The 18,618-nt window shown below is 41.2% G+C and overlaps 1 protein-coding gene and 1 long non-coding RNA gene across 4 annotated transcripts in view; one reads left to right on the forward strand and one right to left on the reverse strand.

Moving 5' to 3' along the window:
• Nucleotides 1–18,618, reverse strand: part of ADGRV1 (adhesion G protein-coupled receptor V1) — a 246,448-nt gene that overhangs the window by 34,134 nt on the left and 193,696 nt on the right. For 2 of the 3 annotated variants that reach the window (XM_081212310.1, XM_081212311.1), the window contains one exon: nucleotides 9,644–9,801. The exons of the other annotated variant lie outside the window; for it this stretch is intronic. In XM_081212310.1, coding sequence (XP_081068436.1) covers nucleotides 9,644–9,801 — 158 coding nt within the window. The remainder of the gene's footprint in view (nucleotides 1–9,643; nucleotides 9,802–18,618) is intronic. 3 annotated transcript variants of the gene reach the window in all.
• Nucleotides 1–18,618, forward strand: part of LOC308597000 — a 272,467-nt gene that overhangs the window by 18,523 nt on the left and 235,326 nt on the right. The gene's annotated exons all lie outside the window — the stretch shown is intronic.

Consider the following 18,618-nt stretch of genomic DNA (forward strand, 5'->3'; position numbering starts at 1 on the left):
GAAATCCAGCCAGTTTTCAAAAGTCAATAGCTGGCCGAGCACTCTGCAGTGACATTTTGTCCTGGCAACCCAGCATATTTTGATCAAACAAAGCATTCAAAACAAGAACAAATAAGACTTGCTAAGCAGCTCCTGGGAAGCCTTAAAATACATGCTTTGAAAAAAAGTAAGGTATTGCAGAAAAAGAAGAAGTTGTCAATAACATGTGGTTAAAGGAAAAATTAGCTAAGAAATGAAGGGGTCTAACTGGCTTTGTTAACTAGATCCCAGTCTCATTCAGACACATATTGCATAGAGTAACTGAGGTCTAAGTATCAGAACAACAATCAGGAACACTAGGAACAGTAACCACCTACAATTGCCAGGAATAAAACTCAGAAGATGCAATATATCAACAGAATGGTGGAACAGTCAAGCCTTTAACAGAATAGTGTAGGTGAGGAATGTAAAATGGAAGCTTAAGTTGAACATGAAATGCCATTGTTAGGACCTTGCCTGGCTGCTTTACAAATACTGTCAAACAATTAGCTCTTTATCAAACGAGAGGGATAGGGGATTCTGTTTAACTTTCCATCAGTACTATCTATGTTTTGGAAATATATGCACCGATTGACTTTTGCATGTGCAGTCCTATGAAATTTGCTACAAAAGTTCTTCACTACTTAGAAAGAAACTGCAGGACAATGTGTTATCCTGAGTTGCAGGTGCTTATGCACATGGTTGGGTGGGCAGCCTATAGAAAGTAAGGTTTCATTTTAATCTTCTGTATCTTATGAGAATTGCAGCCGGATGCTAGATCAAATTGCATTTGCTGGGGGGAAATACTGAGCACAATCCAGCACAACTTAAGCATCGATTCAATGGGAGAAGTCAGCACACATCAAATTTCTCCCATTTAAATCACCGAGGCTTAAACAAAAGTTTTATTTTGTGGATGAAGAGGGACAGAGGAAAAACTGTAGCTAACATAATTTTCCCTTTCAGGATGACTTATCAGGATCTGCATCCAGGAGCCTTATCAAAATTATGTACAGAATTAAATATATTTAGACTAATAATTTTCTTTTCTTAAAAAAATGCTTAAGAGTACTAATGCACTGAATGATGCCATATGCTTCTTTTATGTAAAAATAAAAGACTAAAAGAACACCTTTCCAAGGGGGATGTTTAGGATAATATAATGTTTTTATGCTTTCAGAGCCTTCAGCTGAGTAATAAAAACTAAATAATCTGCAAAGGCCATGCTACAAATGGCCCACTACGTTAAGGAACAGAAGGGAAGAACAAAAAGTTCAAACTTGCTTTTACAAGCAACAGACATGCCCTTTCGTGGAGCATGTCACTGGCAGCTCAACTTATGCCTTAATGAATTGTGCCTTGCTCGGGTGTTTCTTTCTTCAGCACCATAAACATACTTAACAACCCAATCCTATTTATTCAGTGCCTAGTCCAACTGTGTTCAAAAGGCATTATTTCTGAATGAAAGTGCATACAATCACATCTTAAGTTATCCGATCAAGCAAATGAAACCCAACTGTCTCTACCTGAGATAGAAGCATCTGAGCCTTTTAAGCATTCCACTAAAACTACATATCACTTGCTAATGTGTATAAAGGTTGCCTGGGATAGCTCAGTTGGTAGAGTAGGAGACTCTTAATCTCAAGGTCATGGGCAGTGCCGGATTTACGTATAAGCTAAACAAGCTATAGTTTAGGGTCCCACTCTCTTGGGGCCCCCCAAAAAAAATTAAACGGAAAGAAAAACCTGGATGTACACTTCCAAAATATAAGATAAAAAAACAAATAAAATAAAACCTACATATAGCAACAGTGTTTTGTGTTGTATAGACTCCTATGATGTAAGTAATGGGCCCCGCCTACTAGCCTGCTCCCTAAAATATCACTGGTTTGCTCATTTCTATATATAGGGCGCCTACATTCTGCATGTGCAAATGGCTTTAGATACCTATTAGGTCCATAAATTACCATATAGCATATATTCAACACAAAAAACGGTGACAATTTGTTGTTGACAAAGGACAGCTGGACATATAAAGGGCCCCATTACCTTCAGTAGCTTAGGGCCTCATCAAACCTAAATCCAGCCCTGATCATGGGTTTGAGCATCACGATGGGCAAAATAATCCCTTCCAACTCTCTGCGATTCTATGATGGTTCTTTTGAAACTATTGTGGTGGGGGCAGTCAGGAGTAGGGCTAGCAGCAGTGGAAAGAACTAGGAGTCGATTTACCAATCCTGATCATCTGCACTGAAAGGGCATGTGTGTGTTTTCTGACCAAAGAGGTCGGTGAGGCTAAAGTTGCACACATTTTCATGTATAGTATGTTAGCATTTTGCACAGATTTAATTTGTGCCATTTCAACCATACATGGTTGAAAGCCAGCTGGTTGAAATTTTGCAAGTTAAACATAAGCAAAGCAGAGAGCTTAAAAGCTCTTTTTGTGCGGGGAAAACCCAGTGTAAAGGTAAAGGTAAAGGGACCCCTGACCATTAGGTACAGTCGTGACCGACTCTGGGGTTGCGGCGCTCATCTCGCTTTATTGGCCGAGGGAACCGACATACAGCTTTCCGGGTCATGTGGCCAGCATGACTAAGCTGCTTCTGGTGAACCAGAGCAGTGCACGGAAATGCCGTTTACCTTTCCGCCAGAGCGGGACCTATTTATCTACTTGCACTTTGACGTGCTTTCGAATTGCTAGGTTGGCAGGAGCAGGAACCAAGCAACGGGAGCTCACTCCGTCGTGGGGATTCGAACCGCTGACCTTCTGATCAGCAAGTCCTAGGCTCTGTGGTTTAACCCACAGCGTCACCCGCATCCCTTCCTTACAAAGTAAAGCAGTGAAACCTTTGTTAAGGAATATTGCTGGGATGGGAGACACCTTGGGTCATTCATTAGTTATGATTAGAAAACTAGGTTGTTGGCAATAGAAACTAATGATTTTGGCATAGCTTACTGGAAAATATATTTTTCAGCTGTCAACCAAGTATCAAAAGATTTTCAGGGTTTGAGCCACAGTGATTCATGTTTGCCCTTTAAATGTTAACAATTTTATGTTAGCTTGAGTTTGGAGATCAGAAAACATTTGTGCAAATGGTTTAAGTACAGAGTACACCATACTTTGTTGCTTGAGTTAAAAATACTAATTGCTCAGCACTGAAAAGCAATGTAGTCAAGAATGTATGGCACTTCTAGACTGCCACTATTTTCCAGGAGGGATTCAAGTACATACTGGAAATTTAGGTTTACACAGTTAAGTGGATTAAAGTGCTCTGTTGCCCTAGTAGTGCAACAAAGCCACTTAAGAAAAACAACACCCTACCCCAGACCATTTGTGATTTAAAAAGTGATGGTGAAATGTACTGAAAAACGTGGGATGAAGAAATGATTAATAGGAACACATATAAACACTCCATGAGCAGATCAGGATGAATGTTCATTGTTGTAGAACCGCCCCTCAAACAAATAAAAACGAATGCTCAATAAAGACCAGACACAATGCACACCCTCAAGCACTTCTAAATGTCTGAATCTTCTTTGTAATGTCAGCATATTGTGTTCATTTCCCCCCTGGCTATGGTGTTTACATTACCCCACCCCCCCAAAAGCCAATAAAAAGAATAATTGGAACATTGTGTTAATAGTGCCCTGAGTTTCTTTGCCAGCAGCGGACAATGCCCAAGTTGGTGTCGATGGAAGAAAAATTCAGGTATGCTAAACTGGGCAACTTACCAGAATGCCTATGAGCTCTGCATTGCTCCCCAGGCAATGATCTAGCAAGGAACCATACAACTTCCCTGCTTTGGGTGAAAGAAGGGGAGGAGGGAAACCCCTCATACTTATGGTGAATTGTGAAGCCTCCAGTGAGCTCTGAATTATGATCACTGTATGTGATTCCTTGCCTGCCATATCATGAGCCAATCAATGGGTTTTGGACACACAAAGTAGTTGAAGATATATCCTTCCAGACCAGCCCTCATTTAGATTTTGCCACCGACTGTCCTAGTATTAACCTTATTGTATTTCTCATACATACATGCCTGGGGTGGGGAGCCTCAGGCGGGTGGGACGCAGGTGGCGCTGTGGGTTAAACCACAGATCCTAGGACTTGCTGATCAGAGGGTCGGCGGTTCGAATCCCCACGATGGGGTGAGCTCCTGTTGCTCGGTCCCTGCTCCTGCCAACCTAGCAGTTCGAAAGCACGTCCAAGTGCAAGTAGATAAATAGGCATCGCTCCGGCGGGAAGGTAAATGATGTTTCCGTGCACTGCTCTGGTTCGCCAGAAGCGGCTTAGTTATGCTGGCCACATGACCCGGAAGCTGTACGCTGGCTCCCTCGGCCAGTAAAGCGAGATGAGCGCCGCAACCCCAGAGTCGGTCACGATTGTACCCAATGGTCAGGGGTCCCTTTACCTTTACCTTTATTTCTCATACATACATGCCTGGGATGGGAAGCCTCAGGCCATAGGGCTGAATGTGGCCCTCCAGGGCATGCTATCTGGCCCTTGGGACTCTCTCTGGCCATGCCCCTCATTGGTCCTGCTGCAAAGCCTCTTCTCGTGGTTTTGCCTAGCTAGAATGTGCCCTTGAATGTTAATGCGTATCCTCTATCCAGACAAGCAGTGTGTAGAAACTAGCCTAATGAGCAAACAAAACAAACCCCCAAAACATCTGTGTGGGAATTGTGGAGAGAAAATGTAACAATGAATGGGTTTGGAATGGGGGTGGGGAAGTAAACACTAGTAGGAAACCTCTCTGGGCACAGGATTAGTAGAAGGCAGAAAGGCAAAGCAACAGTCCCCTGAATTAATAGTATCACTGGGTCCCTAAATCGGGTACAGTGGTACCTCTGGTTACATACTTAATTTGTTCCGGAGGTCCGTTCTTAACCTTAAACTGTTCTTAACCTGAAGCACCACTTTAGCTAATGGGGCTTCCTGCTGCTGCCGCGCTGCTGCTGCACAATTTCTGTTCTCATCCTGAAGCAAAGTTCTTAACATGAGGTACTATTTCTGGGTTAGCGGAGTCTGTAACCTGAAGCATGTGTAACCTGAAGTGTATGTAACCCAAGGTACCATTGTAGTGCCAATATGTGGCACCATCTGAAAAATGGTCAGTAGAAAAATACTGCAGATAGATACCTAAGGGAGGGGTCGGGAAGGGTAGTTTAGACTGTTTGACATGTCAGGCTTCATTAGCGAAGGTGGTATCTGAATTGTAATTATACTTTGTATCGATGCCTGGGGCATCAAAGCTTTGCCATCCCAGATGTTCAGGAACAAACCAAACAAGATTTGTTTGTTCTTTTTTTAAATATAAATATATATGATTGGTTTAAGTGGAGAACTGGGTGTGAACATTTGGAAAGAGATATATTAAAAACAGTTAATGACTTGTTGGCAATTCAAAAGAAGTTCCATACACCATTCCCCTTCATCAAAACTTGTCATCTGTTAGTCAATTACCTTGCATTGCTGCTATATTCTATGACTCAGCATGCTCATTTCTAAGGTGAGAGTAAACACATATATGAATCATCCGCATGCAATGATTTTATATATATCTATATCTGGGAGTGACTTACTGGAGCACGTGTATTTCTGAAAACCAGAGCATGGCAAGTGACCCGCAGGGTTGAGGTGTAAAAATTTAGAGCAGCTAGTCACGTTCTGTTCTATTGTTTGGCTATATTTTTGCAAGAAATAAAAAAATGCCCTAGAGATTTCAGACTTGGAACATCAAACTAGATGATCCTACTTAAAGTCCAGAGCAAACTGGATCAAACTTGCAGATTCTCCTGACAGGGCTATGCAGAAACAATTTATGTACTGCAAGTGAACAAACATTACACACTTTTTGTGTGTAATAAAAGTCCAAGAGCCTGCAAAGCTGCATAAGGAAATGGCAAAAATGCAAGGGGGGGGTGCACAATCATTTCCCTAACCACTGTTTTCTCCCCTTTAGGAAAACACATGTTGGTACACCATGGAAAGGAGCAGGTGGGATGGAAGGAGGGGGAAGTGGTGGGTTGGGGAAAGGAGTTTCTGCAGTGGCAGATGTAACTACTTGGGTTTCTGATCCATAGGCTCAAGCTGTTCGTTTGTTTGATTTTTTTATTTTAGCTACTGTTCCATTTGGTTCCTGTACAAATATTTTTAAAACTCTTGGCAAAGAACAAAACACTTTGCAGCAAAGTTATGCAAACCAGCCTAGAAAACAATCTGAACCAACTGAAACCTTCCAAATAAATAAAGCAATATGGTTTTATAAGCTGAATATGTTCGTATTTCAGAAAACAGAAAACAATCTTTCCCTTTTTGGAGATTTTTAATGCTGAAAGAATGGCCAATGGCAACAATTTTGCTTGGCTGCAGTAACACAACAACACTGAACATTTGATTTCTAGCACAGAATCTCACACACCATACAGAATCATGGGAGTTCAGTTTTCATCTGTAAAGCTGATCTATTCATAGACTCAACAGAACTGAAGAAATGCTTCAAAAAGTCAAGGAAGGCAGCATTCTATGCAGAAGCTCCATTGATTGTGTTGGGGCTTAGTTTTGGGTAAACATGCACAGATTGTGCCATGTGCCCAACATGTTGAAATGTGCACTCACAACTTACTGATAGCTCACAATATCTCACTGCTGGTGAAGTCCACGAGCCCCACTCTAAACACTGCAAGGAGGAGTCTCTCTTGCTGCTATAGGTCCTATATTATGTATTAACCACCTTGCTGTCTGATGGAATGTTGAAGATCCTAGCTCTTTATTTGTAAAGAAATTATGGTACCTGTTAGAATCACCAAAGCTTGGTGTCACTAACTTGGGGGCTTATAATGCACAAATGCAAGGAAAGCAACATACTGAAACTATGCTGAAACTGGTCCCTTCCTCACTCAATCTCCAAAGCCTCATGCACAGTTCTCCCTCCACCCTTTCTCCCATCTTCTTACATGGCTGATGGGTAACAGTAACAGTAGCGGGGGGTCCCTCAACCTCCCTCAGGTGCCTGGAATGCTGCTGTGAGTCAAACATCAATCTGGGAAATGCAGTTTCCCATGTCTATTTTCACAGTGCACCAGATACAGAAGTGGGAGGCAGAGATGTCTCGCTCTGCCGCCAGATCCAGATAAGTGATATCACTGGGAACACAGCTGAGTCCAATTTGGTTTAGAATAACCCAAGCTTTCTTTCATAGGCTTTGTGGGGGCGGGGCGGGGGAATAGAATCCAGCTGATTATTGAGCTCTTCCAGATCCAAAGCAGGTTTCTTTAGAAGTCATGGCACTATTCTAAAGTGACCAAGACTACTCTGTCTCTCAAGGACCGAGAGAGACATTCCCTCCCTACTCAATGCAATGAGGCACTAGGGGCAAAGGGAAGCTGCATTTGCAATGGACAGTTCTCAACGAGGCATCTTGTCTATGCAACCAGGCTTCAACAACTGGAACTCATCCACCGGGGCTGGACTAGGTAGTGCCCTAGACACCACCAAAGACTGACAGTGGCATTCTTTAACCTTGGCTAGCCTTAAAGTGTCACAGTGAGCGTCCAAGTGTTGCTTTGCATTCACAGATAGGCTAGTTTGCAGGAGATACTTAACCACTGGGAAAGCTCTGCAATGAACTCCTAACATCTAATCTAAAGCCAAAGGATTTTTTTAAAAAAAAACTACACCAAGCTTTGTATGACCCAATAGTACCTTCTACCTTAGTACCTTCTACCTTAAAAGGTCGTTCATATTTCTTATAAACACAACTGGCCACAATCCAATAAGCAAAGTGCACCAGAGTGCATTCATTTAAATGGGCTTAAGTGCACTTAACTCTGAGTTAGAGTGTTGCCAGAGTTGCTCTTTCACTACAAGTTATACTTTCTCTAGGGAGAGTACAATTCCTTTATACATTTCACCCTCAAAAGACTCACCTATTTCTGTTTGAAAAAAATGTTCCTGTTGACACATCTCGAAACACATTACCTCTTAATAAAATCATGTATTTTTGCTTCTCAGAATTCCTTTCCTATCAGGTTTTTCAGGTCAGTAGGTATACAATACCATTTTTAATTGCACAAGGATATATAATTCAAGTCCTTGCTGCAAAATAGGACTACTCACTAGTGACTATTAAGTCACAGATCAACTGATGCAGTCTGTAACAGCATACAAAAATTAAGAAGCAGATGCATGGCAGAAGATGCTTGAAGCAAAAATAATTACAGATGGCTCAAGCATGTTGCATGCCACCTACAATAAACACACACGCATACACCAGATGACACAGTCTATTGATGCCATACACATCACCATTTTTATTAGTACCATGCCATAATCTTGCTTTGTGAAAAAGCTACCAGAGACAACCTCCGTAATCTAGAACTTTATCTCATTGATTCATTGAATTTATGTGTTCATTTTAAAGATGGACTAGCTCTGATGGACTTACCAGCCCCATGTTTGCTACTGCAGATGGATAACAAACTATGACAAAAGAAGAAGTAATAAAGGCAATAATCCACCTGGCCTCTTCATGCTATCTCAGGTGATAACAAATGTTATATGAAACAGCAGGTACATAAAACTGACTTGAGCAGCAAGATCCTAAGCACACTAACTAATTGAACCCTCTGAGTTCAATAGGACATATTCCCCTTGGGTAGGATGACAGCCTCAGAAATGCAGCTCCCTGTCATAAAATCCACCACTTTCCTCAGCACTCTTTAGTTTAAAAGAAATTGAAAGACGCAAATGGCAATAAACTTTCCTTTCCGCTCTAATTGTCTCAGAAGTTTGAAGTAAATAAGCCAGGAAGTGGGGGGAGGGGAAAAGGGGAAATGAGTACATCGTGTGATCAGATTGTACTTCTTTTTTTCTCTCTCATGAGACAAAAGACTTGGGTCTCCAGGACTTATGCCAACAGGAAATTCACTAACATGACTTCTTCCTATACGTAGAAATAAACTGGCAGAAGATCAAAATGGAATGAATAAAAATCATAGCAAAAGGGATCCCCAGTCGGTTAGGTATAGTACATTTGGAGAGTTGCTCACTGACTTTAGGTCACTATAAGTGCTACACTTAAACTTATCTGACCTGAGATTTAGAAGAAGAAAAATCTATGGGGATTTCCTCACAAATCTGATAGAAGAGTAAGTATTTGTGGAGAAATCCCTACCAATGTTCTGTGGGCAAAATCAACAAAGACTTTCTCAGCACTGCTCAAAATGGATGAGAGGTGCTGTTTATTTCAGTGGGGCCTACACAGAGAACTTTCTCACAGATTATGCCCTAAAGTGGTGAAGGACATGGCTGCAAAAAGGGGAAGCCATTCCAGCACTGGGAGAGCTGAGAAGCAGGACTCACGCCATCGACTCTGCTGCGACATGCCAGCTCCATCAGGCCTCCTCTCCCACAACTGTCATCTGGGGGCAGCCATTTCACCCGGCTGCTTCAGTGGGAGAAATAGGAAGAAGGACTTCTTCACCTGTTTAATTTCAGCATAACACAAAAGCTGTTGAAGGCACAGGAAGCCTTCCAGGAAGAAAGTGGCTACCTATTTGGAGAGACTGGTTATTGCAGGAACCTGTCTTGTTAGTTTGATTAGGACCATTCTATTTTCCATACCTGCAGCATTCGTTCTTCCTCTGAATACATCATCATATGCTTTCCACTGGGGAGTCACCTGATAGGCATGGATAAACACCACAAATACCACCACCAAGCATACTAGTGGAACCAGCACGGCAGTGAAAAGGGCTGCATAAATATTTGGGATAAAGCACCTGGAAAGAAAGAGAAAAACTAGGTAATTTCCAGACATTATAGGCAGTTTGCATGGTGCAAGGGAAGGGCGAGGAATCCGACATTTCTTTACAAGCTACAAATTGTTTAATTACCTACTCAAATAACATGACTATTTATTTTCAAGTGGTCTTAATTGCCTTGTACATCTTGAAATAACGAAAAATCGTAATTATTAAAATGTGATTATTTTTCTTCTTATTCCAATATAAACAAAAAAGAGCTAAGTACACAGAAAATTATTTTTTATAGTTCTAAATATGTTTATTTAATATGGACACTTAATTGCACCATTTCTTTAAAGTGTGCTGTGTAATTTTCCATTTTGAGCCTTTGTAACCACAAACATCTAATTTTTTAAAAAAAACACTTAAAAAAAATCAAGGAGTTTCGTGTGTAATGAAAGGCAATAATTTCCATTGTAGTTAAACCAAACTACACGCCACTTGGAGGCTGAAGCCATTTTTCCTCACCAAACTACCTCCTCTTGCCATTTCCTCCTCCTTTGTGGCTGTTTGCTTTTTTCATCCATTTAAATTATAACTTACACTCAGTATTTTTACACTGTGGTGGGGAAATGGGTGAGGCTAGACCTCTATATTCCAATCTGGCAATCAAAGAACAGGTGGAAACAAGTACTTTCCTTCTGCAAACCCAACCGTGGGTGGGCAAATTAGGAGGGGGAGATGGATGAGCATTGCATTAGTCAAGGATGGATGAGAACATTGAAATTCCATCAGTGGAGAAGAAGGCAATGTCGCATCTTCCAAGGACAACTTCACTGGAATATTTTGCACAATGGATTTTAGCGCCTAGTGCAGAAGCAGTGGCTCTAAACAGGTTTTAGGAATGCAGGATGCTTATACTGAGTCAGGACATGGATCCATCTAGCTTTTAGTACTGCCAACACTGGCTGGCATCATTTCTCCAGAGTTTCAGATTGGAGACATCCTCAGCCCTGCCTCAAATGTCCCACCCATTAGCTACAAGCCTTCCCTAAACTCAGTACATATTCAGTTCCCTTGACTTACTTGCTTACAGTTCCCTTTGCACTTGCTTGCATCCTTTTTTAAAACACAGCACTGTTGAAAAGTATGCCTCTAGTATGTGCTAGCATTACAGCTGCTGCCATTTTGTACTCTCCTTAGTAAAATGCTGAATTTTTCGATTTGCCTCAGTAAAGTTCTTAGGACCTTTAATCTACATCATTAAAGACTGCAACTCTAAGCATGCTTATCTGGGAAAATATCCAATTGAACTGAATATGGCTTAATTCAGACTAAACACATATAAGATTGCGCAGACAATGACACATAAGTTATTTTATTCAGAAAATAAACAGGTTTTTGGCTGTACGGGAACAAACATTTTCAGCTCAAGAATTCCTATCAACAGGATGTTCCTGCCGTTAATCCACTCTTAACATCTTCAAGGAAGCACAAAATCATCTGATTTTAGAAACTTCATGAAGCATGAAGGATAAAAATATACGTCCGGCTTAAGAAGAGAAAACATCATTGTCAATTTAGTTTCCAATGAATACAAATAGATTTATTCTTCTCCATTGCTAGGCACAAAGCTCCAAGTAGATTCCATTCCTTTGGGCTTTAATTTCTGAACTCTGTTATTTCAAGGAAAAAAGATTTATAGTAAAAATTTCAATTTCTTTCGGAAGGTATGGTGCACCCATGACTACTTTGCTTTTTACATAGCAAGAACAAACAGGTGTGTGGGGGGGGGAAGATACAAAAAAACCCCAAAGCTACTTATTAGTTCTCCAAAATATGAATGTGTAATGTTTATTAGTACAGTCGTTGTGATTTAGGCATAAATATCATTAAAGGTATCCTCATCTGAATGCAACCACCCATGTGCAGGTGGCTTTACAAAGGGTTCACAACAGATGTTCTGGACATGCACAGGTGGGCATACACTCCAGTATGCTGGGCCATTATTCAGGTACAGGTGGCAACCATTTCACACGGGGGTTCCATTCCTGGTCCCTACGTGTGTTGCAGAGTGTGCATAAGCATGCCCTACCCCCTTCCGGGTCCAAAAGGACACACACGCCAGTGGTCGCACATCAATTGGATGCACCTAAAATGGTCACTGACTGTATTGGAAACTCACAGGCCTTAAATTCCCAGCTGTGCGTTTGCATTACTGTGTGTCTGCATTGAGCCTTATGCCGATTCTGCCAAGGTGTGGGCAGCTGTACCTACGCAAACCTGGACGTTTTATGCAGTATTTCCTCTCTAAAAAATGTAATGCAAGAAAGAAAGAAAGAAAGAAAGAAAGAAAGAAAGAAAGAAAGAAAGAAAGAAAGAAAGAAGAGCCTACGAAAACTAAGCCATAGCCATGGTTCCAGTGCATAACTAACTTTAAACAAACTACACTCTCACTGTCAAGACTGACAAATCACAAAACCGAGGGCTGGATTAATCATTAAGCAAAATAAGCATGTGCTTAGGGCATCAAGGGGGGGGGCACCACAGAAATTTTCCATTGCCGGATTTACCATGGACCAGCAACTCCACTTTTCAGTTTACAAATTCTGTGACAAAATCAGTCTAAATCAAAGCACAAAAGCACAGGATTCAGCTGTAAGATAGTACTGAAATTGTTTGTATCATGGAATAAAGTGGAAGTATACAAAAACAAACATTATTTTCCATCTTACTGTAGGTTTTGTTTAATTTCAAAAAATAATTTTTTATTTTATAGTTTATTTATATATATATATTGGTTTTTTAAAAAATGATATTTATTAAGAATTTTAAAATTACAGAAAAAACAAAGAGAAAAACAAGAGAAAAACAAGAGAAAAACAAACAGCAATCAAACAATACAAATCAATAAAAAACAAAAACAAAAACCAAAAACAAAACACATAACACATCAAAATCAAAAAACAAAAATAATCCACAAAAATTTAAAAACAGATCCAATATTCCCAAATCCTTAACTGTCATTACCTTATTTCATCGACCTCCTCACACCTCCCTTTTTTGTATTCTAGTTATTAATTATCACAGCAAATCCTTCCCATTTTTCATAATATTCTGTCTTTAAATTACCTTAATCTATTTTAACCTTATCTTACTATAAAAAACCCTAAAACTTAAAACTTAAATCTTATTTATACCAATTTCTCATAACCATAGCATATTCTTGCATAATTCTTTTTAACATTTCTGCTAAAGCCAAATAATTTCATTCCAACATTTTTCTGATACTCATTAATTTTACAAAACAATTCTAAATAAAAAATTTTAAAACTTTCTTCCAATCTTCATCCAACGTCTCTTCCTCCTGGTCCCGGGTTTTGTCAGTCCTTTCTAACCCATCCATCTAGTTCATTAACCTGGTAATCTTATGTCCGAGGCCCGTAAGTCTCTTCCATGTCCCTTCCGCAGATCTTCTTCATATTTATACCTGTACTTTACTTTGTCTCCTGGTCCTTTCACTCATGGAAACTCCAACTTGACAGTATTTTTGTCCCTTCTCGACAGATCAGCCCCTTTTCCATAGTCCACACTGAACTCCATGTGGTATTCAAAAGCATGTTTCAAGGTCCCTCCAGAGTTGAGGACCCCCACAACCCCAAACTCCTCACGGCCCATTGCCAGACTTGAAAAGTCAAGACATCCCTGCATAGGGGGGTCTATCCAGCCCCCCATCTCCAAGCCAAACAAAACTCTATCTCTCCAAATCTGGCTTTTTCCAAGTTCATTTGTCAGATCCATCAACTCATGTTCCTGCTGGGCCACAGCTCCCTCCATCTCTGCCACCCGAGGTCCAGCAACAACCTCCTCCTTCATCTGATCTGTCAGAGCACACTCCTGAGTTGATTCCTGGGTGGGTTCTATATAGATACCCACTACCTGTCCAAAATTTCTAATCGCAACAGTCATCAAATCCGTCTTCTCATGTAACTGTTCCAATAAAGCACTTGTCTTGCAGAAAGCACGCACCAGAGCCTCTGAGTACATTGTTATGCAAGGTCAGAAGTCTGTTCCCACGATCTTAATCTATTGCAGCTGCGAAGCTCCCCAGTTCAAATTTAATAACAGTTTTACAAGCTCCCTCTAGGGGAAGAACTTCTATTTGTATCCATCTCTTTTCTTCTTCTTCTTTTAACAGCAGATCTAACAACAAAGTTTCCTTTTTCAGATATTTTGTCAATATTTGTTCCTTTAAAATGCGAAAGAGAACAATGGAATCACTATGTTTCTCTTCTTTTAACTGTCTGTCATAAACATTTGTCTGTAGTCAATGAACTTCCCAAAAATGTCTGTCCTGACACCCCGCTCCCAGGTTCAAGATGGTGGAAAATTATTTTTCTTTCACTCTCTTCTGCAGGTTTAAACAATCTGGAAAAAATCCCCCCTCTTCTCCTGCTTCCGAAGGGGGCTCAGTAATTTTAGATGATGAAAGTTGATCCTTTACAAACGATTTTCTAAACTCTAGTTTGCCATGTCTTTGCTTTAATCTATCTACAAGAAACGGAAGGCTGACTTCCTGTTTAGACCTTCCCGCTTCAGTGCCAAATTAAGAAGAATTTCTTAATCCAATTTTCCATTCTACTCACAGATTGTTGTTTAAAGTCCAATTGTCCAAATTTGATCTGCTCACGGGTAGTTTTTGTAGCCAAATTGTCCCAGGAAAAACTGAAGCAGTTGACTCTCAGCACCGCGCCACTAGCCCCTCTTCGCTTCAGAGCCCGTAATTGGGTTCCTTTTACGAATTGAGGGGGCGCAAAAGGTGCCCGCCAAGTCCCATGGTCACAGGCTTCATCCGCCTGTGATTTTTTAAAGGGTCCCCACTTCGCCGTAGCGGAACAGACCCGTTTTCTGTAGAGCCAGTCCCTCCGGAGCAGAGGGAATCCGCCATTACCGATGGCGCCACCCCGGAAGTCCTATTTTTATATATATTTTGAATTAGATATATATGGGGGCACCAAAAGCTTTTAAGTGCTTAGGGCCTCAAAAGGTCTTAATTCAGACCTGACAAAACCTCTATTAAAACTGAGGAAGCATGACTAGTAGTGTCTAACAGATTGAAAGCACCTTCCTATGCTCCTAATTCTAGCCTGAACAGGGCTCAATGGAAGTTCTAAGATGACATCATGTACAAGGAGCATACAGTCATTGTGCCAACTCTATAAATGGGAACCTGCAAATTTCCTATATCTGCCCCCCTGTACTGATCCCGTTCATTTCAAGGAACCTAATGAGAGTTGCTGGGCATTTAAACACATGCCATCCCTGTTTCTGTGAATTCTAAAGGAAGATTTTAAATTAGGATTGACTCATTCCCCTTCATTCTCATTCCTCTGTTCACACAATCAAATTCTAGATTCAGCTTGAGTTTAAACTAGAAGCAACAAAGGTCAAAGAATAGGTTGGGCCTATCAACAGAAAATAACTGAGAGGAAAGCTATAGCTTCCTACATAAGAAATTCTACCAAATGAAGATCTGCCCTTTTTCCCCCAGTTGCAAGCCTCTGAAGTAGAGGCTACTACAATTACTGGGTACTCTTCTTGCTCTTATACCACCTGTAGGAAGGAACACCAGTATACCAATCTTACTCTGTTTCCCTTTTAATTCTAAATCACCTTCTTGTTGAATGCTTGATATTATGTGCTCTGTTCTACTGAGTGCATGTAAAGACTTATCAGAGCAATTAATTGGAACATTTTTAAATAGGTTATTGGCAGAAAATGCTGACTTGGCAAAATGAGCTTACCTGCTGACCCTCCATACCCCTAATTCTTTTGTAAGCAGTGCTCAGTTGAAACCCAAGGAATACATACCTGCAATTGCAACCCAGTTCCTGTACATACACACAAGAGGGTGCATGGAACTAGATGTGTTTTACATCTAATTTGACACTGCTGTGGAGAGTCGCCAGCAAATTCCCTCTGGCATAAACAAGCACAGCCTTAGCTTTAATTAACATACAGTCACACCTTGGCTCCCGAACGCCTTGCAAGTTGAACATTTTGGCTCTCAAACACCGCAAACCCGGAAGTGAGTGTTCCGGTTTGTGAACGTTCTTTGGAACCTGAACATCCGACGCAGCTTCCGATCATCTGCAGGAGCTTCCTGCAGCCAAGTGGAAGCTGCGCCTTGGTTTCCGAATGTTTTGGAAGTCGAATGGACTTCCAGAATGGATTCCATTCGACTTCCGAGGTACCACTGTACGTCCATTGGGCTTCATCTGCACTATACATTTAAAGCCATATCATACCACTTTAAACGGCTATAGCTTCCCCCAAAGTATCCTTAGAATTGCAGTTTGTTACAGGTGCTGAGCTGTTTTAGGAGAATCTTAACAAACCACAGTTCCCAGGATTCTTGGGCCTGAAGCTATAACTGTTGAAGTGGAATATGAGACCTTTAAATGCATGGTGTGGATATGACCCATCCTCCTGCAGCGGTCAATGAGTGTCCTCCTTATCTGGCACCTTGCTCTTTCCCCAGCACATTGATTCAGGGAACTGAGCTCTGTGACTTGCTGGGTCCCCTACAGTAGCTTAAAATGGGTTAAATATTAATATAGCTATTTTTAGTGCAATTTTTAAGAACCAGGTGGACATGCACTGTTGCAGTCAAAAAGGGGAGATGCCTCAGACATTATTACTATCACTATCACTATTACTGTTACTATTATTACTATTACTACTATTTAAATTTGTATACTGCCCTATACCCATAGAACTCAGGGTGGTTCACAACATAAAATTACAATTTTGTTACAAAATACGTAACAAAAATAAAAACAAAAACAAGCCAAGAATCCACTCTTCCACAGCACATTTAAAGGGACATCGGATGTCAATCAGCCAAAGGGCCCTCCTATAATAATTCTCCTTTGGCTGATCCTCTTGTCCTAAGCATGATCTCTCTGTGTGTCAATGTCTTTAGCCAGGACAAACCAATTCATGTGTGGGCTCATTCTTTCCTTCCTGCAGTGTGAATTGCATATTGTCTCTTCCACTGCACAACAGTCCTCTCACCGGATTCTGCTGCCGCTTTATGCATGGTGACTGCTTTTAAAATGACTGAGTGCTCTTTGCATGTATACTCATTTTGTCCCTGCGGCTTCCTTTGCTGCCCACAGAATGATGTGGAGAGATGCACAGAGTGTGATGAACGATGAACGTATCAGAAGAGTTATCTGGTTTTGGCCAGATCAGTTTGTAAACAATGGTATTACAATTTGAGAGTGTGTGCATATCGTTGTTCACAGTTATTTACTTTTTAGGAGAAAGCACTAAGGCAGTATCTCCGAGTGGATTTAGTCTGCAAATAGCCCTAAATCTACATTTGAAAGACCTGAGCAGAGATTCTGAACCCAAGTACCTCTTATCAAAAGAACTGCATCTGGTGTTCCCAGCTGACGAACAGGAAACAGCAGGCACATGCTGAACTATATGTAAAGGCAGCAGTACAAAACCTTCCTATTGGCTGCTGGTGCTGCTGCACCCTGTTGCTGAGCAAACATTAAGACAAATGCTTGAGGTTACCACTGGCTGAGATCATGTTAGCTTGTTTGTTCTCTGGAAGGAAGGGGGGAGGGGACAGACAGTTGTGGCTACTTACATCTAAAGCATGGCAGACTGTGAGTCTCGTCAACTCTCTGTGCTACAAAGAAAACACTAATGAGATTGCTATAGGCATTTGTTGCTATGTAACTCCCACAGAATAAAACAGGGAGCTATCTTTTAGTCGACCAACTTTTATGGGTGCTAAAGATCACCTAATGTAGATTAATTGCCCCATAGCTATTCTGCTGCATTCATAGTCGGAGTCTTCCCAGACAGTAACTTTCTTTCAGGAGGGCAGCACAGACATCATACATCTGCTCAGATGATACTGCCTCAGTTCCAAATAAATCACAATTTCCCAGGGATCAGTCTGTTTACTATGGTTACTTGAGGGTTTTCTCTCCCCGCACCCACCCACAAGCACAGTTTTCTGTGGGAAAGATTATGCAGTAGTGTCACAGGCACCTATTGGATTGTATTTTGTGATGTAACTTCCAAGCCAGCCAATAGCTCCTGTTTTCCAGTATGCACCTTTCTTTCTAAACATTTTCATGGTGCCTGCAACCCCATTCACATAATAAAACTATGTTGACTGAAAACCTGGGAGGGATAGAGTGGTATTGTGCTTGAGGCCTCAACCCAATTCCAGCATACTCAGAAGATTGGGACAAAGTGAGAAGGCATGATCCCACTCCCCATGCTCAGTCAATGCAGCTTCGTATGAGCAGACTGTGTCTGCTTGCCCTAGCCTCCATCAAAGCACATACTGGATGCAGCCTTTGGAGTTATGAAAACTCCAAAGGCTGCATCCAGTACTCTCTGTCTGCTAGTGCAAGGGCTCTTGCACCAGTACACGAGTGAGTTTTAATGTTGCACAACAGGGGACTCCAATGCAGTAGATGCACTAGCAGAAACTCATTGTGCAATGGATCACACAACACGGGGCTCATCCATGCTTTCCTTTGCCCCTTGATATCTTCTGTTTGTCCCATGATTTCTAGCATGGGTCCAATAGGTTTCTCTTTCATTCTGCTGCTTTACCTGGGGAAAGCCCACTGTTTACCGAACAAATGTCAGTTCACAGAAAACCCAACTGATGCTTTGTCTTATTCAGCAGTAAACCACAGGTTTTCTCAAGGAAAGTGGCAGGACAGAACAAAAACCTCCCAAACCCGTGCCTAGGAACCACAGGACAAACAGAAGAGTGGATGATCCCCAAATTACCAACAACTTGCTTATGCATTC

The sequence above is a fragment of the Podarcis bocagei genome (genome assembly GCF_964188305.1).
Source record: "Podarcis bocagei genome assembly, chromosome: 11".
In the NCBI taxonomy this organism is placed as follows: domain Eukaryota; kingdom Metazoa; phylum Chordata; class Lepidosauria; order Squamata; family Lacertidae; genus Podarcis; species Podarcis bocagei.